Here is a 15,283-nt window from a genome sequence, read left to right on the forward strand (position 1 = left end):
CGTAAGTCAAAATAAGACAATAATTCTCATCTGTTTAAAATTGTTACAGAATCTACCGGGACCTCATAAACAATGACATAATAACAAACATAAAGAAGTACTCAAAGAAACTGTGGAACGTGATTTGGTCAAAACTAGAGAAGTACATTCCCTTCACAGAAGAGTTCAAACAATTGTACAATGAATTCAAGAACGCATGGGAAAACTTCTTGAAGACACCGCAAGTTGTTTATGTTAGGGAAAAGGTAAAATTTTCTATGATATTTTAATAATTTTATACGTACAAAAGTTTTTTTTTTTAGAATAGTCAATCCGTTTGTCACTCTTTCATGTAAAAAATTGCTTTAGAGATTCAACGTGTCAGAAGTGAAACTTCTTTGGCAAGATTTAAAGATACCATGACGCGACCTTGAAATTTTACTCTTAAGAAGTTTCACTTCAAAAAAATCAGGTGTTCATTCTTCTTTCTTGTATAAAGATCTTCTAAAGTTTATATTTATGACCTTAATTTCAATAGGCCTGTGAAAATAATATAATTTAAAATCCGTTAAAAATCTTTAAAATAATAAAATGGTATAATACTCGCGTAAAATCAAACACTAGAAAATTGCAGATTGTCTATTTCTTGCTATTTTAAATATATTTTTTCAGTGCAAGGAAGCATACGTACGTCTAAAATGGTGGTACGACTATTTCTTAATTGGTGACGCTCTTGATGCCGTGTGGGAGATTTTGTACAATAAGATCACAGACTTCGCGAAAACTGCGCTTCAGTATGAGGAATTGTGAGTATTTGCCTTTATTTAGTTTATTTTTTTAAGCTATTGCATAGCTTCTATCGCGGGCCTTGAGCGCGGGGACCGAATCCAGAAATTCCGTAACGAAAAAACCTCACGCTCCCCACGGGGACGGGCGGAGGTGTGGCTTGAAGGCATAGCATGCAATAGCGCAACCGCCCCACTCCCCGAGTGACACACGTCTTTTTTATTTTTTTTATTTCTACGATAAAAGTCTATCTTACATGTAATTTGTGATTAAGCTATTTATTAACTACCTAGTCTGTAAATGTAAATTAAGACACCGAATCGAATCTACGTGAGTTTTATTAACGTGATTTGAAGAATTTTACTAATCAATCAGATTCCGAACTTCTAAAATATGAAGGTGTAACAGTTTGTATTTTCTTTGTAACGAAACTATTGACTCGATATTGCTGAATTATTATGCCCGAGCAAGCTCAAAACTTACTATACAGATAGAATATGTTGGAAAATACATTACAAACCATCTTTTAAACACCCAAAAATGTTTTAAAACAATCTCGTTTAACTCAATCCTTATTTCCTTCAAACACCTTTAATTCCAGGCACCGCACACCAAAAACGAACTTTATATTCGACCCGCACAAAGGCAATATACTTCTAGAACAAAAGCTACCAATGTCGTGGCATGCGTTCAACCAAACGCCAGATATCACAGAAATAGCTGAATATAAGGCAGTTAGAGACTTTATGGACGAATGGCTGACCAGTAATAAGAGCATTTGGGCGTATTATTATGAGATCCGACCGTATCTTGACTATAATAATATTGTGCCTCCGTTCGCTGGTAAGTGATTGCTTTTAATAAGTTTTTAAAGTGAAACTTCTCTAAGCGCGTTGAGGGTAAAATTCCAAGGTCGCGTCATGGTAATGTTTTGATATGGTAATGTCTTGCCAAAGAAGTTTCACTTCTGATACGTGTGCTCGGCACACACTCTCTTTTTAAATGAGATGTTATTGGTTGATAGATGTCGTCATATAAACCAAATGTACAACATATAAAATTTAGAACGTAGATAAGTCATAGGATTCTAAGAATTTATAAAGAAAGATGTTCAAAATTTAATAATCCACTTCTAAAGCTTGAAAAAAAAGTTTATAATATTGTACTAGATTTCCGCCCGCGGCTTCACCCGCGTTTTCAAAGGAACACCCGCATAGTTCCCGTTCCCGTGGAATTGCCGGGATAAAACCTATCCTATGTGTTAATCCAAGTTACCATCTATACGTGTGCTAGATTTAATTGTAATCGGTTTAGTAGTATTTGCGTGAAAGAGTAACAAACACACACACTCACATCATCACAAATTTTGCATTGATAATATTAGTAGGATTTTGTTCTCTTGTTATTTATTGTACGCTAGTCTTTTACTTTGCAATCTTTAAACCCATATTATACTCTCTTCATGTTTAATTTTCTAACTTGGACAAATACTAAAGATGACATGATATAATATTATTGTAATGATTAATACATTGTTATTTTTTATTAAATACAGGAATGGGAATGATGACCGGCCAAGGTACTCTAGTGACATTCGACAAAGAAGTGTTCACGATCACCGAACCCGGGACCTTCCTGCTCACAAAGGACTATAGGCTGAACAACTTCACTGTGCTTATGGAGAGCAATGACCAAGGACAGTACGATCTTGTCATATTGACGAAACAGTCGTTGATTTATATCGATTTGTATAAGGAGGTGAGTTTTTAGATATTTCAGTGAGTATAGGTAAAAAATTTTTAAATAAAGCATTTTTTTCATTTATTTAAGAACTTCTACTGTCTAACCACAAAAAAACCTTCAGACACTTATGTATCTTTAAGCGCGGGTTCTCTTTAATCTGATTTTGACGTATTTCACATAGACAACTATTAAAGTGACAGATCCCTAGTTTAAAGTTACACTGTGTTTAATTGTTTTGTGGAAAACCAAGAAAATTTTACTTCAGTGCTTCTAATAATAGATCTCTTTTCAATAATTACATTTATTTATTTTTTACATTATGTTTATATGTAATATCCGGGCCAATAAATCAGTTGAAAGTCGTCGTGACAAAAAAATAATACTGCAAAGATATTGGCATAAGTTAAAGTTAAAACGATAGTTAACATATCTAACTGATAAAATCTTCCTATTATACACCTGAACATAAGTCAAGTATAATGGGAAGATTCGTTATTTATTTCCTCGATTTCCGAGCTCAATAAATTATTTTTATTTTAACATAAAAATAATAGAATTCACATTAATTATCCTTACTTCCTTAAAAAAAAATAATTCTTCCCATTATTTTTAACAACTTCCAGCAAGTATCTCTAGGCAGATCGAATCCGCTAAGCCTCCCGGCAGCGGTAGAAAATTTCATAGTAGATCGACAAGATGATACTATTTCTGTGGAAACAAGGGCTGGTTTGGATGTACACTGTAATCTGCTGTTTAGGACTTGTAAACTGCAAGTGGCTGGTGAGTGGTTCTTGTATTAGGTTTATTTATTTATTCAAAAAACACACACTAACATTACAGTTTCCCAATACGATAGTGGTTTTACATTAATTAATTGGTTACATTTAAATTATATATATTTAACATAAAAATAAAGACACTTTTTATAGCAACTTTATAACACTTTATATAGCAGGTTGCTAATTTATGTGTAGCAATTTGTATTAGATATTTATTGGGTAGAACACAGTCATGTGCTTAGTGCTAATCTACCATAGGTTTTATACATATAGTAAGCTAAACTCAAACGTGCATTAATTCAACTAGAAAATACGGCAAGATGCCGTGGAGTTGCTCCATTCCAAGCATATAAATTTTACTAGATAAGAGTCAAAGATAAGCAGCTTCAGCCCATGAATCTGCATTTATCATTAGATACAATTAAATTGAAAACATTTTTGAGAATTTTATTTCCATTTTTTAAACCAGATAATCAAGTCATTTTCATTAAGCGTTTCCCAATCTCTATGTATTTTTAATGATATCAAAATGTTCATTTATTCAAACAGGCTGGTTCTACGCAAGCCTCGGCGGACTTCTAGGTACATATAACAATGAACAATTCGACGAACTGCAGTTACCCAACGGCACACAATCGAACATCGAAAGTGTTGCCAGATCGTGGTTGTTGAGGCAAAGCCAAGTGTCCCAACCAGTATGGGGACCAGTTAACGATACGCAGTGTGCCAAGTTCTTCATGAATAAGGTGTCGCCTTTGCACCCTTGTTTCAGTGTGGTAAGTATTAAAGGGAATTTGGTTTTGTAGAGAATATTTTGTTAAATAATTATGTCGAACATTGATTATTTTAAGACTTAGAGTTTCAATTTCAATTTTTGTTATTTATAATAATACATTATTTGATGTCAATTTTATAATGTTTCTATTGACTATTTAATCAGTTTAAATATGTACGTACTATAACCTCCATTTTAACTTTATAATAAATAACCTTATATTTTATATCAAGATTAGTTGGGGACATACAGATTTCATTTCTGTAATGTAAAGTATTTGTAGGGTAGTTTTAACAATCACACTGCATATATAACACCCTCACAGATCGACGCAGTGCCATTCCACGCGGAGTGCTCGCGCGGTGCGGACGCGTGTGCGCTAGCGAGCGCATATCTAGAGCTGTGCGCGCAGCAACACGTGCCTACACATGTGCCTGATCATTGTGTGAGGTATGTATAAATAAACCGTTTATGAATCTTTTACTTATTCTCAATTGACGGCCTAATAATATTTGTGTCGCAGTCATATTAGATTTTAGACATACATATTTATATTCCATATTACGTCATTGTATAGGCTATTTGCATGTTATGTGTACTTAACCTATTAAAACATTTAATAGTTCGAAGACTAACATAGTAATAATTTTAGAATAATGAGATTACAGTATGACTTCGAGTAATATATTCTAAACCTTATTTGTTACTAAAATAATAATTTGAATTATGTACATAAAGCAGTTGATTCATTTACTTTAATTCCAAATGTTCATGGTCCTTCGAGCCGGATACAACAAAAAATATAAATTATTCAATAATAGAAAATTTCTTAGTGACAGCGAAACTACTGTAACCGATAGTTAAACCTAAGTTACCTAGGGTCTCTTGGCTAAATAGCCCGCGCCCCTAGCAAACAAATCCTTGTAAAGGGAGAAATAAAACAAACAAATAAATAATAATAACTAACTCTTTTTCAGATGCACAACACCTCAAGGCGATATAGTAGAAGAGGGATCGTTCTTGGAAATACAAAACCCGCCGAAATCAGCTGATATTGTGTTTGTAGTAGAAGCGCAGTATTGTAACAAGAATATACGGAAGTCGAAGAATATTGACTTGTTCATAGATACGTTTGATAGTAAACTACAGGAAAATGGCTTGTCGGATAATCGGTAAGAAATTAAATATGTATTAAAGTATATCTTAAATTTCTTTATTGTTTGAAATTCTGTACTTAATAGTTAATATAACTTTTCTTATATTTGTTTTCAGATACGCAGTTGTAGTTTACGGTGGTAGTGGACTGTACCGACGACCCCGAGCCCTCTACCATAATAATAAATTGTTCACAAATACTGTTGACATTCCAAGACATTTCGATACTTTTACTATTGGTAAGATTTATAATTTCATGCTACGTGTAACGGCAATTAATATTGTATATTAAGTAAAATGAACGCTATCGTTTGATCTCATGAGATATTGTTTGATAATCTCTCTTATTAGTCAGTTATGCGCATGTTTGAAATCTTGAAATCGAATGAAATTAATTGGATCGTTCCATTTTCAAATCCACACCATTGAGCATTGAGATAATATTACTACGTTGGAGGAGACACCACGAACAAAATCTGTGTGCCATTTTTTTGCTCTAAGTTTTAAAAATTATTATTTAGTTAGGTACTTACCGATGAAAGTTATTCCTTTGCACTTTCCGTATTATTTGTGCAATATCGTAACACACACGAAGGCATATTTGATGCGTTTCACTTTAAAACAAATAAAAAATGAGCGTGCAGTTAAGCCATATGGCTTATGGTGAGCGGAACATATTAAGTCTCCATAGTCCATATGTATATCTCAATGCCATTGAGTGGTTTTATTTGTCACTAGCCAGCAAGACTAGCCAGTAATACGCATGTTCCAGTTTTTAAATCTGGAAACCCATTCCAACGTTCCATTTTCAAATTCACAGAGAAGAGCGAGTCAGTGCGGTCCAACCGCTCGGTGCGTGCGGACGTGTTCGCCGCGCTGCGGTTTGCGAGCGCGTTACCGTTTAGAGCTGCTGCACCACGTGCGCTGTTTTTGTTGCCGTGTACTAAGTGTGATTCTAGTAAGAGTGAGGTGAGAACAGTTTTATTATATAAATTTTAAAGGCTGGATTCGAACCCACGTCTTTTCCTTAGAAACATAAAACCAAGAAAAAAGGAAAGAGTTAAATATGTTCGATTGCTCTGATCACTGGAGGCCAGGAAAAAAACGTCAAATTTTGTTATAGTAAAATTAAGTTATTTAGGAGCCCAACAATGCGTGTGTTGAGCATTCGACTAATGGCATGATCGATGTTGAATGTTTTTCTATTTCTATATTATGTCTATATAATATTGATCAACGATTATTCGAGTATATTTCCCCTTTATCTTTTCTTCAGAAACTGTTGTTGTTTGATGTTAATTAATCTTTTTTTAAATTAATGATTATATATGCTTTTTCCAGCTGGATTATTCCACAATATATCATTATCTGATGGAAAACTCCATCACATTGCACATACTAATGGACGATGACTTCAGTCTGTCTAAGAAGAGAGTTGCGAAATACCTGTTTGGTAAGTGTCCCAAAAAAGTGTCTTATTATGTAAACAATAAAATAAATTATAGAGTGATATCCAAATGTGTAGAAATACCTTATAGAAATATCTTGTACGTAATAAATAAAAGTTAATTTTGACGATCATTTAATCAAAATGAGTATCACTAAAAGTTTTTATATCAGTCTTATCTATGTACTTGATTACATTTCTACACAGATCACTTGCTATCTCTTTCATCTAACTAAAGAGAGATAAGGATAGAACGATTACATAGCATTTCAAACCCATAATATATTCAAATGAAATATAAATAATATATTTTATTTTCAGGTGTGGATAGCACATTAGCATACACGAACAAAGATTACGAGAGGTTGGTAGGAGATCCGGGATTAAGGAAGCAAGTCAAACTGCCTAAAGATAAGCTTGGTCTTTGTACTTCGCTGGCTTTGGAGACAAACGGTTTGTTGATTCTTGATATTGCATAAAACTTTAAGTATAACTTTTTCTAATTGATAAGATCCATCCGTTGTAGATTTGAAAGAAACATAATTTCTCTTATACTATTACAACCTCTATAGTATATTCATGTCATATGCCACACACAAACAAAATAATGTGTGCTTGTACTAGTGTACACACGTAAGAAGTGAAACTTCTTTATGACCTTATTTTTCAAAAATAATTTACTATATGCAACTTTACAGAAATATGTCGAATCACGCGTTGAAGGGATAAGAAAAAGATGGCGCGTAACGGAAAAATGTCACGCGTAACGAAAAAATGTTACACTAATTTTTTTCCAATCCCGATAAAGAAGTTTCACTTCAAAAAAAAAAATTCAAATTTGGAACCATTGAGATAATAATATTACTACGTATGGAGGACACACCACGAACAAAATCTGTGCGCCATTTTTTTGCTCTAAGTTTTAAAAATTATTATCTAGTTAGGTACTTACCGATGAAAGTTATTCCTTTGCACTTTTCCGTATTATTTGTGCAATATCGTAACACACACGAAGGCATGTTTGATGCGTTTCACTTTAAAACAAATAATAAATGAGCGTGCAGTTAAGCCATATGGCGTATGTTGAGCGGAACATAAGTGATGTAGGCGGTGTCGTTTATGTATATCTCAATGGTTACACTAAATTCAAATGTTCCAGTGCAGTTCCAATAATACAAATGTTCCAGTGATTAATTTAGCGGTAAACCACATAGAGGAACTCAGCAGCCATGCTTTTGTTTCCTGCACACTCAATATTTATAAGAAAAAAGCCAAACCTAAATTTATCACTTTCAGGCCTATAGCGAACATTAACATAGATAACTTTAATCAGTCTCTGAATAATATCGATTGGTCACTTCTGTTCTCTTTCCATAACGTGGATGAAATGGTTAACATGATGACTTCATATATCATATCTCTTTATGGTATATTTGCACCTAAGAGAAGGATTTTCGTCAAGACGAAACGGCCGCCCTGGATTACACAGAATATTAAAAAAATGTTCCAATTACGCGATGAGGCTAGAATTAGAGCGCGTCTCACTAAGGAGGATGCACACATACATTATTACAAGGATTTAAAAAATTTCACCAGCTTAGCTTTAAATCGTGAAAAACAGGCTTACTTTAATTCATACATTAACTCTAATTCAAACAAACCTAAGATCATGTGGAAACACATAAAAGATAATGTTACCATCAATTCTAAAAAGGATTCATTGTTACCTTCTCATCTCAATAATCCCAATATGTTAAATAGCCACTTTCTAAATGTCCCTGGTAAAGCCCAATTACATCTTTCCATATTAACATATTATGAATTTAATCGACACAGTGATGCTATTTTCAATTTTACGAATGTAAATGAGTCTTTGGTGTTGAGCACTATAAAGGAACTAAAGTCACAAGCTATTGGAATTGATGACATATCTTTAGACATGTTTAAATCCACTTTACCTTCTACCTTACCGATACTAACGCATATTATTAATGAATCTCTGAACACTGGCATCTTCCCTGGTTTGTGGAAAAGTGCTCTCGTTCGTCCTGTACCGAAAATCCACAAAACCTGAAGGACCTTCGGCCAATAAGTATACTGCCTTGCCTTTCCAAGATTATTGAAAAAATAGTGTATAAGCAGCTAATGAAGTTCTTAGAGACCAATAATATCCTCCCAGATCGTCAGTCTGGTTTTAGAAAAAACAAAAGTACTGCAACAGCCATAACGGACGTAGTAGACGATATATTATCGGCTCAAGATGAGGGCAAAGGTACTTTCCTGGTATTACTGGACTACACGCGAGCATTTGAAACCATAAACGTGCCTTTGCTGCTATCTAAACTCACACCTATCGTCACGTACTCAGACTGTTTCCGTTACAGAGGAGGATGGAAGAATAATGCTCTCTGAATGTGGAGCGGTAACACGAGGAGTGCCTCAAGGATCTATTTTGGGGCCCCTCTTATATATACTGTACAGTGCAGACATAGTGACGCGAATAAAATCGTGTCGGTACCACATTTATGCAGACGACGTACAGCTATATATTTCATTCCGCCCACATGAGACGCAAGTTGCAGAAGAAAAGCTGAATTCAGATTTGGATTCAATACGAATGTGGTCGGAAAATAACTCTCTTGTTCTCAACCCCAATAAGACCAAATACATGATACTCGGAACCCCCTCTACTGTCAAAATTATAAAAAATAAGCTGCCATCTGTATCTTTATGCATAGACGGGGTACCTATACAGCGTGTTGAGGAGGCTAGAAACCTGGGCATCATTTTTGATGAGAATCTGAGATTTGAGAAGTACATTAGCACTACATCAGCTAATTGTTTCTATAGACTTAAGGTTTTATATCGCATCAGACAATATATTGAACCCAGTCTCAGACTCAAGTTATGTGATAGTCTAGTTCTATCAAAGTTCAATTATATGGATGTGATATATGGACACCGGTTATTAGGTCGTACAAAACGTGTAATCCAGCGAGTGCAGAACGCATGTGCACGGTTCTGCTGGAATGTCCCACCGAGGGATCACATCACGCCCTACCTTAATAATGCGCGATGTCTAAACATGGAGCACCGCAGGCAATTGCACTTTGCATCCCTTCTCTTTGGTGTTGTCAAAACAGAATCGCCTCACTATCTGTTCGAAAAACTTATTTGGAGGAGTGAACAAAACACCAAATACAACACCAGGGATGCTGCACATAAACTCCTCGTACCCAAACACCATTCCGCTTGTTTTAAGGGTAGCTTTAAATATAACGCCACTAAATGCTGGAACAACCTGCCTCCGCCGTTACGGAATCTACAAACACTATATACTTTTAAATCTAAATTTAAAAGTATATTATTAGCTCACCAAATCCAGTTTTAGTGGTAAATTAAATTAAAGTTACATGAAAATTGTCCTAAATATTTATTATTTATGTATGTATTATGTATTTATATTATTATGTATTTATTTTCGTTGTTAGTCGCGTTGTCGTACCTATCTATTAGTTTACTATTTTTTTATTTTTTTTTTTTTGTTGTATTTATTTATATATGTAAACCTAAGTTACTCCTTTCGTCCCAACTCGAAGCCTTCATAATAAAGGGGGGCACTGAAAAACAGCGCTGGCAACGTTCCTGAACGTTGCAGCATATGCTGAGCTGTCTCCTTTTTGTCAGGATCGTATGACACACTTCAATAAAATCTTCAATAAAATTGTTTTGCTTTTTTTTATGTTATTAATTTTATGTTTTATGTGTGTGTGTTGTGCTGTCCTTGATAAATAAATGTTTCTTTCTTTCTTTCTTTCTTTCAAATTTTTTTCCAACCCCGATAAAGAAGTTAAAAAACAAAAATTCAAATTTGGAACAGGCACGATCTGGGCGGGGTCCAAACTATCCGGCGAGCGCGGCGCGGCGCGGCGGTTCGCGACAGTCGTCGGCGGGCGGGCGGCGCGTGCGGCCGTGCCCTGCGCCGCGCCGCGCTGCGAGTGTCGCGCCGCCCGGCTGCACTGCCGGCCGTGCTCGTCCGCGCATGATCCGGTTAGTATTAAGCGCGTCACACACTGTGAAAATACTATAACGTTTTATATTAGAGAATCTTAACATAAAATACTGTAGTATCTTCACCGTGTGTGACGCGCTTTATTGTATAAATCTTAATGTATATAAATATCGTGTCACAATGTTTGTCCTCAATGGACTCCTAAACCACCTAACAGATCATAATAAAATTCGCACACCATGTGCAGTTCGATCCAACTTGAGAGATAGGATAGGTTTTATCCCGGAAATCCCACGGGAAAGGGAACTATGCGGGGTTTTCTCTGAAAACGCGGACGAAAAGTTAGTATTTACATATTAAGTCGCTGTGAAAATTGTATGGCCTGTTACATTGTAATATATTGTGATTTGTGATCCTTAACATTTACTTACAAATTAACATTTTATTTGGATCTGTCGAAATGAAACCTATTAAAAAAAATCTAAAACCATGAAACGTCCGTAGGTCGTCCTTTTTGGCCATCGTTGTGACTTGTGCTGTATATGCAATTTAAAAAAGATCGGAGTTATACCAAAAATTACTTGTCTAAAACATCCGTCAAGTGCGGGTTACGAGTTGACGGATTCTTAATTATTGTTTTAAAGTAACACAACGTTTTTGTGTCCTTTGTTATTCATTCAATATCTAATAAATTGTTTTCATATCTATTTCAGTTGGAGCTTTCATTCTGGAATTCGGACGACATCGATGAGCTCATAGACTTGGCGATGGATCCACCAAATTTACCAAACTTTTAGTCTTTCAGAAAGATCTTATTGAGGAATGATAATCTTTATATGTAATAACAGCGTAGCTAAAGAAAAACAATATATTTTACAATGTGTTTGGATTAAAAAATGTCAATTGCTAAACATAATATTATTGAACATAATAAATAAATGTTTATGAAGAAATTGTGATAAAGTTATGGTAGCCCTTTAACTATGTTGTTCTTAAATTGATTAGCTAATGTGAGTATATTATAAGAGAATTATTATTAATATTGTAACGAGTGTATATTGCCGACTTAATTTAGTGTGTGTTTGCAATAAATTATTTTTACGTAGTAAATCGTTGTTTTATTTTCACTGTGTATATCCTCCTTAAACCAATATAAGTTATGCTTATATGGAATGTAAAATAAGGCTCTAGTTAAAAACGCATGACACAAGTAGTAGGCTACTTATATCATGCCTTCTTTAGCTTGTATAATATATAGCAGATGCATTTCACATATCATTATTATCCTGCTTATTAAATGAATTATGGTTCAAAATTAAAAATCCGTTCAAGTCATATTTCACCTTGCATCGATGACATTATTTATACAATAAAAATATAAGTAATAGAACGCCCAAATTGTGCAGACATCAGGAAATAATATCCCACCAAAAACATTTTCATATAAAATATTATCAAGGCGCGACTTGCTACAAGGTGAGACTTGGTATTCAGAAAATAATATATCCACGAACGTGCGAACACGAAAAGTATCGTCAAGACATTTGTATGTTATCGTCATCGAAGCATTTGAATGAGAATTTGAAAAGCGCCCCTGACGTGCGTAAAAGGAACTAATTTTTTATGTATACCACAGACTAATAATAATATACTACGTATGTAATACATTCGTTCCTTCAACGCAGATTGTTGATTATAATAGCTTGTAGATATATTTTTCTATCTTTGATTATCAGTTGTTGAAATCTATTCGTAATATGCAATATGTAATAGAAAACATCACTCAGTATGATCATATCTATACCAATATTATAAAGCTGAAGAGTTTGTTTGTTTGTTTGAACGCGATAATCTCGGGAACTACTGGTCCGATTTGAAAAATTTTTTCGGTGTTAGCTAGCCCATTTATCGAGGAAGGATTATTATAGGCTATATATCATCACGCTACGGCCAACAGGAGCGGAGCCACGGGGGTGAAACCGCGCGGAGCAGCTAGTTTTTTATAAAATACCATTGCATAAATTCCCATGAAGGTGAAAGTTTGCATTATCACAAGACTAATATTACAAAGCTGAAATTATTGTTTGTTTGGTTGGTTGAACACGCTTTAATCAGGGACTACTGGTTCTAACTGTAAAATCTCTTTCATGTAAACTTTTACAAGTGTTGTGGAAAGTAGGAATTAATTGTTGAAACTACTAACATATCCTCAATATTTCCAAATGAATAGAAAATAATTTGTGGATATAAATAAAAAACAATACTATTGAATCAGTCTTTAATAAAATAATAATGTCTGGTCTACAATCTTTTACTTAAATTATATAATCACATTTATAGGAAGCTGACTAAACAGTTTAAATATCACTGTTGAAGAACAATTACTACCTCTATGCAAAATCAACTAACACAAAAACAAACAAAACTTGAATATAAAATTATATTATGTAATTTAAAAATCGTTATACTTTTAACAATATAAGAAATAATTAAATATCCATGTACCATGTGTAACAATCGCTTTTTTAAACCTATTAATCAACATTTTATATAATATAACTTGTTCATTTTACAGCTTTTTACCACAAAAAAATGAGTATCATCTTCTATCATAAATGTATATAAGAGAATAACATAAATACTTCAGTCAACAATAAACACAACTTTAAAAACTACAATATTATGATTTTCAACTATTTATGCATTCTATATGCCATAACAACACTGGCCAAAAGCAATAAAACCGCTGAAGTCTTATACAACAAACTGTACAAGACTTTATTTTGCCCTCCAACAGAATTAACTATCAAATTATTCATTAAGAAAACTTGATTACTCTCTTCAATAAATGCTTGTTGTTCTTCATCCGTCATGTGATCCGCTATTTGGTTCATGGCCGCGCGGAAATCATCTTTCAACTGGGCTATATCAACTCCTGTGAAGTCGGTAACTTTGTCTGTATATGTGTCTGATGGAGCAGTTTCTGAAATAAAAATATTGTATTTATTTAATAATGTTCTTCTTATAAATTTATAAAGAATAGAAAAAATTCGATCACGAGGCGGGACTCGAACCCGCATCCTTCGCGCCATTCCGGGGCGGATGCCTAACCAACTCAGCCACTCGTGACCCGCCCGAGTAATCGAATTTATTCTATCCTTTCAGTTTTATGTGTCTTAAGGGACACACCGCGCGCCATCTATTGAGATGATTTAACAACCATCTCAACCAATATGAAGCACTTTTCAGTGAATACAATATTGTAACGATGGAACACGACCTTTTCTTGAATTTATATTTTTTTTTTTGGTTTTTATGGCATTCAAATGCTTTAAATGTTCTTCTTGATGACCGCCTCCTTGGTACAGTGGATAACGCGTGAGAGTAGCACCGAGGGGTCCCGGGCTTGATTCCCAGTGGAGACGAAGAAAAAAAAATATCTTGTTTTGGCAGGACACAGAAAACTAATAACCTACTTGTCCCTAAAGAAAATCAATCAGTGAAACAGATGTATAATGCATCTGCCCCTTACCCCACTAAGGGGACACGGGACTTCACAAAAATAATGTTCTTCAGATGCTACAATGTATGATATTGTTGTCCACATTCATTATTATTTTTCTACACCCTGGAAAACATTTGTTTTTTGATGGTCTAAGATACTTTGAAATCTGAATAACCAAGTTTAATAAACTGAATAAATTAAAACATATAGTTTTCAGCAATTGATGGTAATAGTCCATAAAACTATGAGATATAAAGGGCAAAGAAAGCTTAAATATTCTCAAACTTACTATCCCCAAACATCTTCCTCTTTTTAGACAAAATCTGGCCACCACTAAGCAAGCCAAGATACAAATGATAAACATATGCCATTAACAACTGGGGATTTTCTTTCTCCAGGCTTTGCAAATGTTCTAAATAATTTTCCAGAGCAGCTGATTTTGGTAATCTGTGCCACTCATTACCTAGGTAATGAGTTAGGTCTTCTTCAAAGGCATGTTTTCTGAAAACATTGAATTTATTATTACAGTGAAATACAATAGCAAACTTTATGTATAAAGAAAGAGGACATTAGAGTGAATATAAAGATCTCATAAAAAATACAATTCTAAACTGATTTGCAAAATCTTTTCAAGTGATACATATAAGAACTAAAATGTGAAGACATCAACAAACCTATATAAAATTTTGTTCACAAATAATTTGTCAAAATCAGGCATGTTCAACCTCTTCTTAGCGTCCTCCAAGTAGGCGAAAATGTGATAAAAGACAAATAATCCTCCACCCCATACTTTTTCATCTCTCAATGCTGGAAAGTTGAAACGTAATTTTATTTATTCCAAGCGTTATATCAAGTTCTATTATATAATAATTAATGTAGATATAATGACAAAGTTCAAACAATGTTATAATAGAATTGAATTTTAATGAAAATAGAACTACATAGATAAATTTTTTTACTCACAAATAGCAAATTTCGCATTTACGAGTGCATCACTCACTGAATGTATTTTCCGAGTTGCCTTTCTCATGCGGGTGGTGAAGAGTTCACCATTAACTTGTGCCATTTTAAGAGAAAGTAAATTAAACTATGTACTATGCGT

At 34.1% G+C, this 15,283-nt stretch overlaps 2 protein-coding genes across 2 annotated transcripts in view; one reads left to right on the forward strand and one right to left on the reverse strand.

The window, feature by feature from the left end:
* The window catches only part of LOC123703141 (apolipophorins), a 67,623-nt gene extending 55,837 nt beyond the window's left edge, over nt 1-11,786 (forward strand). Inside the window, exons 56-69 of the mRNA XM_045651044.1 lie at nt 50-245; nt 652-785; nt 1,367-1,608; nt 2,321-2,523; nt 3,132-3,288; nt 3,837-4,063; nt 4,388-4,512; nt 5,040-5,234; nt 5,335-5,456; nt 6,038-6,186; nt 6,559-6,670; nt 6,986-7,117; nt 10,545-10,714; nt 11,390-11,786. Of these exons, the coding sequence (XP_045507000.1) occupies nt 50-245; nt 652-785; nt 1,367-1,608; nt 2,321-2,523; nt 3,132-3,288; nt 3,837-4,063; nt 4,388-4,512; nt 5,040-5,234; nt 5,335-5,456; nt 6,038-6,186; nt 6,559-6,670; nt 6,986-7,117; nt 10,545-10,714; nt 11,390-11,473 (2,248 nt within the window). The 3' untranslated portion in view covers nt 11,474-11,786. The remainder of the gene's footprint in view (nt 1-49; nt 246-651; nt 786-1,366; nt 1,609-2,320; nt 2,524-3,131; nt 3,289-3,836; nt 4,064-4,387; nt 4,513-5,039; nt 5,235-5,334; nt 5,457-6,037; nt 6,187-6,558; nt 6,671-6,985; nt 7,118-10,544; nt 10,715-11,389) is intronic.
* A 1,154-nt stretch (nt 11,787-12,940) lies between these two features.
* LOC123703164 (heme oxygenase) lies at nt 12,941-15,283 on the reverse strand. Its single transcript, XM_045651073.1, has 4 exons — nt 15,145-15,283; nt 14,856-14,988; nt 14,471-14,682; nt 12,941-13,659 (listed from the first exon to the last, which is right to left on the reverse strand). Exons 1-4 carry the CDS (start codon nt 15,245-15,247, stop codon nt 13,370-13,372), a joined length of 738 nt encoding a protein of 245 aa, XP_045507029.1. The 5' UTR covers nt 15,248-15,283; the 3' UTR covers nt 12,941-13,369.

The sequence above is a fragment of the Colias croceus genome, chromosome 25 (assembly GCF_905220415.1).
Source record: "Colias croceus chromosome 25, ilColCroc2.1".
NCBI classification, from domain to species: domain Eukaryota; kingdom Metazoa; phylum Arthropoda; class Insecta; order Lepidoptera; family Pieridae; genus Colias; species Colias croceus.

Bases quoted from the DNA above. Each gene is read 5' to 3' on its own strand.
- LOC123703164 (XM_045651073.1), bottom strand. From the start codon at position 15,247: ATGGCACAAGTTAATGGTGAACTCTTCACCACCCGCATGAGAAAGGCA. The intron at 14,989-15,144 runs GTGAGTAAAAAA...TCAACTTTCCAG, and splicing joins AAATGCGAAATTTGCTATTT to CATTGAGAGATGAAAAAGTA. The intron at 13,660-14,470 runs GTAAGTTTGAGA...TTTTTATTTCAG, and splicing joins GAGGAAGATGTTTGGGGATA to AAACTGCTCCATCAGACACA.